Source organism: Mesitornis unicolor, unplaced genomic scaffold (assembly GCF_000695765.1).
Source record: "Mesitornis unicolor isolate BGI_N332 unplaced genomic scaffold, ASM69576v1 scaffold10818, whole genome shotgun sequence".
Taxonomy (NCBI): Eukaryota; Metazoa; Chordata; class Aves; order Mesitornithiformes; family Mesitornithidae; genus Mesitornis; species Mesitornis unicolor.
The window spans coordinates 39,370-48,623 of record NW_010202547.1 but is presented as its reverse complement, the minus strand read 5'-3'; the positions used below and the strand labels follow the sequence as shown (position 1 = coordinate 48,623).

Here is a 9,254-nt window from a genome sequence, read left to right as displayed (position 1 = left end):
TGCTGGCTCATGGTCATCCTGCTGTCCACACGCACTCTTTAAATCAACATCTGTCAAAAGGACCCAAAACGACGACAAAAATTTGGCGGATTGACCATCTTGGAGGATGAGGTGCCCGAATTCAAAGGGGATAGGAGGTTGTGGCCCCCAATTTTGCCTGTCTCTGTACCTCATTTCCCAGCAAAGCAGAAACGCACGCTTCTGAGGCATCACAAATGGCGGTCAGGTCGTGGCCTCCTTCGAGGGCCAGGACAACGCGGCCTCCGGCCAGGCCCATCAGCTGCTTCGTCAGGTACCCAAAGCCTGTAACGAGGGAAAAAGAGGAAATGCAGGAGAAGGGCAAAGGTTGCGGCTGGAATCAGGCTCCTGGCGAAGGATCAAAGCGTTATAGAAAGGAATTACATCATATTAAAAAAACCACAAGGGATCTGAAAGGACTCAACACATAATATAAGCCAGGTTGGATTTTAATACGCTGGCTGCAGAGTTCCAGCCGCAGCTCCCCGCTGAAGCGGCTCAGCCGTGCGCGCTGCAGGATGGGGACGTTATCTCCCCCAGCAACGCTTTGCTGGAGTTTATCCCAGGTGAGAGGCACTGCCATCCTCCCTGAACCCCTCAGCACCCCAAATTTATACATACAGCAGCCAGTATCTCCCTTGGAAGGAAGGAAAGAAAGAGGGAGGGCAGGAGGCAGCTTTTTGCCCTGCTTTATGAGATGCAAAGTCCGAGCAGTCAAGGGGGAGGGAGGAGGGGAAGGGGAAATCAGTAAAATTGCTGCCGGTGCTTTCAGTTGTGATAGCAGCATCGCAGTGCCTCAGAGATATTTGACATGTAGTTCTTAACAGACGTTTCTTCCCGTATATAATATGCTATAAAAATTCCTGGGGCACCCAGGACTTTGATCATATGACACACAATACATTTCTACCCTTTAAACAAAACAGAACCAAGCTGTGAGGATTTATAAAACGTGTCCTCAAAGCAACCTTCCTCCTCCAAGAAAAAAAAAAACTCCAAGGAAAAGAAAAACCAGGGCATTTCAACCCTCTATCCGTGCTCCCTGCTTTCTGTTTTGCAGCTGAGTCCCACAAGCACCTTTGCAAACTGGCAAATTAACAGCCAGGTAAAAAGATTCAGAACTGAGCCCATAACTGTTTTGCAAGAGTAGCAGAGCATGGGAAATTCAACAAGCAGGTAAACAAGACCTTCTCATTACAAAGTGTTTCTGGACATCTTAAATAACTTGTCTCTTGTAAATCTATTTCACTTTATTCTTATATAAAGTTTATAGGGTCATCTACCTTATGAGGTTCTGAAGTTCACCACAGAGAATAAGTTTCCTGGCTGAAGCAAACTCTTAAAAAATAATAGTAAAATCCTCTTGCAAGAAAAACTGTCTTCTCAATTGACTTGAATGAAACAGTGCCAGATAAACCCAGCATAGCTGAAGGGCAGGCGAGGCAGGGGGAAACTTCAGTGTATCTCCTGTGCAATGCAAAATATCATGGATCCAACCCAAAAAAGGAGGTTCTTGTGGGCCAGTCTAATTGCTTCAAAAGGTGAAGAACAACAATATTCAGCTCGAATTTTTAAGAAGGCATCCTGGAGGAAGAAATGGTCTTCTACGAACATTCAGAGCAACCTGAATCATCATCAGATCTTCCCTGTATCACACCTGTTTACATCTGGCACTACCTATTTCAGAAATTTTGCATTAAAACAAGCATAACTAATTCTGCAGCTGTCTTCTACAGAGATGTGACTACAAATGACTTTTAACTTCCTTACATAATTTATTCGCACATGAAAATGAAATCTGCAATGCTTCAAGACAACGGCGGCTTCAGTCAGACCCAAATATATAAGGTGCAGTGACAGAACAGATGAAAAAGCAACGAAAAAGGATGAAAAGTTTGCCACTGAAATGAAAGATTTGAAGATAGACTCCAAAAAGTAAAACCTGTAGTTCAGTCCCTAGGACAGCAGCAATTTACACCAGTTTTGGATCTCTGCTCTTGTAAATCCACAACTTACATTTTGCTGATAGATTATATCCTCCAAGAGGTGTGGGATGGCCTTCCACCGCATCGAAACCAGATGACACCAGCACAACATCTGGGGCAAATTCATTGGCAATGGGCATTACCACCGTTCTGCAAGAAAAATTCAACAATGGCAGACACGTTATTTTGGCTCTTGAACAAACCCAGCAACACTTAAACCATCTTGAACAAACCTGTTATAAAACCTTGTACTATTATTCCACGGTAGCGAAGCCCATCTCCTATTTTCTTACAAGGCAAGAGCCTGGCTGGCAGAACACCTTGCATCACCAACGCAGTACAGTTTTAAGGTCAATTTTGTGTTCTTTCTTTTCCAGTGAGGTCTATTAATTCCTCCATCAACAGCCTCAAGTCTTGACCAAAAAATTAAGTTGCCGTACGTCATGTTTTCTGCTTGTGATCCTATCTTGCTTTATACACAGGGAACAAGGGAATAACGAGAAAATAGGAGGGCATCTGGCGCAGGCTGCAAAACCACCTGGAAAACCTGTCCAACAGCGATCTCGGTGTCTCCATGTGCTCCTTCAAAATATCTCTTTTAGCCTTTGCAGAATCTGCAGAGCTATTTATTTTTCCCTCGCTGCACTTCTCATTTACCACAACGAAAGGCTGGGGATGTCACTTGGGGCAAAAAGCTTTAATATACAATATCCCACCCAAATACGCCTCTCTGAACTCCACCTCCCCATCCTCTGACATCTTGTTTGCTAAAAAAAGGGACTAAATTGCTTAGCATCTGTAAACTACTGCCTGTAAAGGCTGGTACTTCAATGAAACAAGAGGTCTGTGTCTGTGATGCCTCAGCAAAAGACCTTTACCCACTGATTTCTCTCTTCAATCTACTCAATATCTGTTCAAAACCTACACAAGGTTGCAAACACCCCATCTCTCATGTCAACATGCCGACTAAGCATAGCTGGAAAGTTGTGCAGAAAGCAAGTAAGTAATAGCTCCAACACAAATGTGGCAGGTCTGAAATTACAGCAAGGAAAATAAGTCAAAGCAACAGAGCTCCTTAATAAACATGATGTGGACACCCACAATCCTTTCTGACTGAGGAAGGCCATCACAAGCACTCTTGGATGAACATCTTGTCACACCTTCAGTTCATGCTAGGGTACCTCACGTCTACAGGCTTGAAACTTGTTCTGAATTTTTCAATTGGGCACCGATAATTGCAGGAAATAGTGGAAAAGCAAGGATGTGCACAGAGGGCTGCCCTTAATATAGAGTAATAATTTCCAAATTATGGGTTTTTTTTCCATAATAAATGTACACACTGAATCCTGGATGTATCCCTAGGGCAATCTGATCAATGCCGTCCCTTGTTGGTACTGAAGACAACAGTATTTCCTCCTTTCCCTGCCCTAGGAATGCCTACTGGCAGGGTTAACTTTGTAAAACATGAATTGAAGTTATTCATATTCATTCAAAGCATGAACCTGTAAATTTCCTTGCACACGTCAGAACTTCACCTATACTCAGTATAGCGGTTATGATACACTCACATAGAAAGCACTCAGAAATGTCTGTTCAGTGCTGAGACTGCTCAAGTGCCATCAAGACACCCATAAAAATTCACATCTCTCACTACAGCAATGTTCAACAGCCATAAGACATCTGCTAGTGTCAGTAATTTGTGTTAGCCTCCAAGAGCTATCTGAGCTCTTGCCATTTTGCCCTCCGCAGAGCTTATTTTTAAAGGAGTGTTAACATCTACCACACAATGAAGTACTACCAGCGCTGGTCAAACCCACTGAGCAGTTTCCATTGCCACTGCAGAGCAGAGTCCCTGCACTGGGCTCCCTGCAGGCAGGGATGCCAGGCACATCGCAGGTCTGGTCAAGGCACTCAGACACCAGGCAGTCCAACAAAAAAAAAAAGATTTCTAACTTTATTTTTTTGCCAACTGATTGCCACAGTAACCTAACAGCCTCCTGCAATCTTCCTGCCTACCAGTCTCGGTGTAGACACAGAAATCTATGCAAAAAAAATTCTTATTTTAATTCTTACAAAATCTGAAAGAGGAATTTTATTTCCCCCCCCCAGAAGATGTGATTGCCATATACATTTTGCCCTCAGGGAGATGATTACATAAGGAAGACAAAATAGTGCAGTTTTTGCCGATGACTTTACAGTTGACAGAATTTGTTTAGCGAAACCCACAGACTTAAGTAGAAACCTCCCCCTTCACAAAGGACTAAAGCCGCAGTTTCGCAGCAAGTGCACGTGGCTGAGGGTTTCTTTTTTCTTCTCCCTGAGCTTTGAAGCACTGCAGAGCTCTTTAATTTCTAACTGAAGGAGAACGGCTAAAATCATCAAGGTGGTGGGTTTTTTTTGTTTGTTTGTTTCCTTTTCCCCCCAAAGTTATGATACCATAGGAGCTGCTAGAACCCCAGCTGATGTGCAGGATCACTCTAAGCTGGTCATGGAGCAAGCCCAAACCTGCACCCCAAGCAGTGTGCATGGTCTGCCAGCACTCAGCAACCTACGCAACCCTGAATCGGTGATGATTTTTTGGCCATGGAACAGTTCATCTGGCTGACACCCAAGCACGAAGGCACCCGAGGAACAGGGACAGGCAGCAAGCAGCACGATCAGCTTGTGACGTTTGACTGAAGGTCCGTGCATGGTGACAGCAGTTCCACGATACCCTCTAGCGGCACAGGCAGCATCGAGTTAATCGTGAACCCTGTCTGCACAAATTTTAGGAGAGAAAAAGCAGCAGTTGCTGTTTAAAAGTAAATCAATCGGTATTTGACAATAGTTAGAAGAAGCCGTTTTGAGGATGTCCAGAGTTTTCTCCCGTGCAGGACAAGGCAACCACGTGGCCGCCACCGGTTACTCCCTGTGAGCATCTTCATTTCTGAGCAATTACTAGTGCTGCTCTGTACGCACAGTAAATCTTAATCAAGTCCCTCAGAGCTTTAAGATCCATGTGTTGGAGGACCCTGGCTCCCCTCTCTAAGAGGACCAAGCCAAGAGGACAGACAGGATCTGTTACCCACGAGATGGGCATGCGTGTCCTGGATGGAAGCAGCCAGAAGAGAAGCACAAGATGACAGAGTGTCAGGATAAATGACACCTAATGCCTAATGATGCTTTTGGTACTTTGACCATCACAAACCTATCCAAACTCAAGAGCACTCTCATATCCAGACTTGAACCCTTTCCTTCGGCTACGACTCCTACCCAAATCCTCAGGGGCTGCTCTTGCTTCTGATTTTCTCCTCATTTCAGTATTACACCAGTACTCCAAAGCCACAGTCCCAGCTCTGTTTGATGCTCACCATGTACGTAAGCAGCTACATCACTGGCTATAAAATCAGAACCAGGAGGCCCAAAGCCCTCCTGCCTCTCAGCACTCCCTCTCTTGTCTTTTCTTTTAAATTGTAAACAAAGGCTCACATGTGAAAATTAAAGACTCAAGCAAACAAACCGCTTTCAAATGATGTAGTTCTGAGATTTCACCTGTGTGCAGCGCTTCAGGCACAACTAACCCAATCTTTCGGTTTTTCATTTTTCTTGTGCACAGATGAAAACAGTGTCTTTCTTCAGATCTATCACAGTAAAGCTAAGTCCCCAAGAGAAAGCAACAATTAAACTGCAAATAAAGTTACGGCTTTGCCCTGGTGATAATACTATTTAAAAAGCTAGAAATTAAAATTACTACTCACTAAGGTGAGTTTTGTCTGGAACTGGGTCTTCTAACTAATGACTGAGGTGGCTGCAGAGTTATTCATCAAGGAATGAAAGGGTTTATAACAACGAATATTCATTTAAGCCATGTAGGATTTTTAAAAATCTGAGTTACCTTTAAATTTCCTAAATTTTAGAGGGTTGTTTTGCTTGCTTAAAATAAATTAAATATTTTCAACTGACTCTGAATACACAGCTACACTGAACAGCTACATGCTAGTCAATACTGACGGCTACAAAGACTAAAAACTGATCATGTTCTGCAATCGTTTGGGAGAGAAAAGAAAATACAACTTTATTTTCCAGAAGATTGAATAATTTTGAGTCTGTTACTGACCAATTCACCAATTAAACGCCAAATAAATAACAGGCAGATTAAACAATTCTACAGAGGATTTTTTTGTTAAATGCTCAATTGCAGTGAGCAAATCATCAGCGAAACTTAGAAGGCCGAGCACTTTTTTCAGAGATTCTTTTTCCCACTGTTGGCCAAATATATATGTATATTGTATATATTATATACATATAAAAACATTATCCGCTGCTCCTAAGGCTAATCAGCCTCCTGAAGACTCCGGTCTTTGTTTCCCCGAGCAGCCATCTCCACGGTCATTTACTATGTCAAAAGGGATTAGGAATTTGGGGACGAAATCAGCATCGGGAGAGCATGAAATCTAAAACACAGAAACAACCGTTCCAGGCAAAACATTATTGACTTCCCCCCTTCCCTCTTACTCACTCCTGAAATGGTTTACGGATCGAAAGAAGAAACAAAATCCCCCCCAGGTTGGCTCCTGAACTCAGTTAACACTTTCCAAGAAAGGCAGGAAGAGGGAGCCTTAAATAAAAATAAAACTAACAGGGAATCAAGCTGTGTATGGAATTATAATTGTGGAAGATACTTTAGAGTAGGGAAAAAAATTGTATGAGACAACACAACTGCTAGAATCATCAGGAAAACTTTCTTGCCGTAAATTTAGGAGAAAACTTGTGTGGATAACACACTTTAATTTCACTAAGTAATTGCTGTTCCAGTGTAATAAGGAACTAGCTGCAGTCTTTGCATTTTTTTCTGCCGGTCTCTTAGCTGGGTTTGCACACTCTGCTTTTGAAAATGTCGTGAGGATTTACAGAAGCAAACACGGTTTCTGCTTGCATAACAAGTAAAGGAACAACAGACACCCATTGAAAAAAAACAACACTGAATTTTACAACCCTTTGTTTCTATAACTACGGAAAAACAGCGATGAATACCAGTAACATTTTGACGAGTTCAGGACTTCCAAAATAATATGCCCTGCGTTTTTTCGCATTAAGAGTTTCATACATCTCTGCCTAATCTGTGAAATCTGTATTGCCCACATAGTTTGGCGGTGAGTTCAGCCGTGGGACCTTTGCCCGGCCAATGGCCAGCTAAATTACAATGTCGTGCTGTCTCGGGCAGGCAGAGCCGCCGCTACGATGGGGTGGAGGAGCGCCAAGCCCGCAGCAAACTCCCCAGATCCCATCTGCACATCTTATTAGTGACCAGGGTGACTCCACCCTGCTCCTCTCTAAAAAAAAAAAATACAAAATACAGCAATCATGGTGTCAACCCAACCTCCAGACAGGGCAGCTGGTGATTTCAGCCCTCGGTTATGAAGATAATAAGTGACAAAGTGCACGGCAAGGTTGCTCCCCGCTTCGTGTTTTTAACTCTTGTTCTCACTTTTGAAAGGGCTCAGCAGGATTAATAAACGTTATAGAGGTCAGGCTATCCTGTCCAACCCAACGCTGCACAGCAAACAGGGGAAAGGCAAAATTCGCAGAATAAATTATCTGTCGAAAAAATCTGATCAATGCAAGTTACCGTCCTTTTTCGGGAAGAGTAAAACAACACTGAAATGGGTTTTCAGCGCGGGAATGATCAGTTTCATTGGGATTTATTTATTCACTCATCAGAAGACTAATTTATGGGGACAACTATCTCAATTATTATCGCGTTTAGAGCACAGGCTTTTATCAAGTCCATACACCAGCTCATTCTGAAATAAAACAAAAAAAAAGAAATGAAAAGCATGTTGCTTTTTTTCCTTCTGCTTGTTTTACGTAGAAAGAGGACTTTCTTCCCTAAAAGCAGGCAAGTATGCAAAGAGTTAAGGCTTCAAAAAAAAAAAAGAAAAGAAAAAAAAAGTCTATCAGTATCTTTGCCTAGCTCAAAGGATTTCCACTGATTCCTCTACAGACTTCAAAGCCTCACAGTTTGGCATTTGGACTGGTTTGAATTAAAGCTCAATTCTCCACTGTGAGTTTCCAAGTTCATGGTGAAAATGCCTGCTGCTTCTGGAGTTCATTATGGCCAATTTTCTTATCTTTTCTTCATCTTCGGTTTGATCCCTGGCAAATGCAACGTGGCATTCGATGGGGTGGAATAACAAGGTGCTGCCTTGAAGGCATGCATTGTCTCAAGGGGCTAATGCAAGAAAAGAAGGGAAGGGGAAAAAAAAAGGATATATGACCCATTCCCTTCACTTTCTAACTCTCGGGGGACTATAAATTGCAAACTTCAAAGCGTTATTTTACATTAAAATCAATAGAAAGATTCAAGGGGGGGAAAAAAGTGTTTTTCAAAGAAGCTGGTTAAGATTTAAAAAGGTCACTTGATAATGTATTATCATGACCAAACTTGGCATAAGATAAAAAAAAACAACTTCCAATGTAACTTATTGACTGAAGGTGTGGACACGGAGCAGACTACGGGATGTGCTACCTAGGAGGACGAGTCACAATATCCCCAAACCCTGGCAAAATAAGGGCTATGACTAGCTCCAAAATATGTTCCCCAAATAGCTGCAGTCTCTGGGCAAAAAGACACCAGCGCCTATTAAGGAATGGCTGGCAAAAGGTCTTACTGTGCAGACTGAGCAATTTTCCAGGAGTCTTGGAACTCAATTAATATTTAATAGCACGTATGTCGCTCCATCGCGAGTGATGGGTTCACTTTATAATGAAGAGATCAGTCTTGTTGACTGCTGGGATAAACAGACTTCCACTTTGGAGGAAAGTGCTGCTTTCCTGTAACAGGAATAAAACATCAAGACAAATGACAGTTATTTGACTCGATGTTATTTTAAATTGTATACATTCTTTGAAGGCTTTTTAATGGCAGGCTGAAGAGTAAAAGCTCTTCTTGCTCAGTATAATGGAATACAAATACACCCACAGTGAAGAACAGAAAATAATGCTCTTCCATGAAGGCAATATTCCATCTGCCTGTCGCCAGAAATTTGCATCCCGTGTTTTGGCAAGCCCGTGTCTCCCTGAATTTACGTGGGACAGTCGCCAGAAGTGGATCTGGTTTGGGGACAGAAAACCACTTCAACCCATAACTGTTAAAGAAGATGCCAGCTGGGGAGGCTGGACCCACAGCACAGTGGGGAGGCAGGAGATGAAACAGGACAGCCTGTAAGAGAAATGAAGCCTATATATCCAGCCGGTCAGAGAATTATATTT

General features: G+C 42.7%; 1 protein-coding gene across 1 annotated transcript in view; it reads right to left on the bottom strand.

The window, feature by feature from the left end:
• Window positions 1-169: 169 nt before the first annotated feature.
• The window catches only part of LOC104545323 (histone deacetylase 4), a gene marked incomplete at both ends in the record, with an annotated part of 44,752 nt that continues 35,667 nt past the window's right edge, over window positions 170-9,254 (bottom strand). Inside the window, 2 exons of the mRNA XM_010190432.1 lie at window positions 170-303; window positions 2,035-2,153. Of these exons, the coding sequence (XP_010188734.1) occupies window positions 170-303; window positions 2,035-2,153 (253 nt within the window). The remainder of the gene's footprint in view (window positions 304-2,034; window positions 2,154-9,254) is intronic.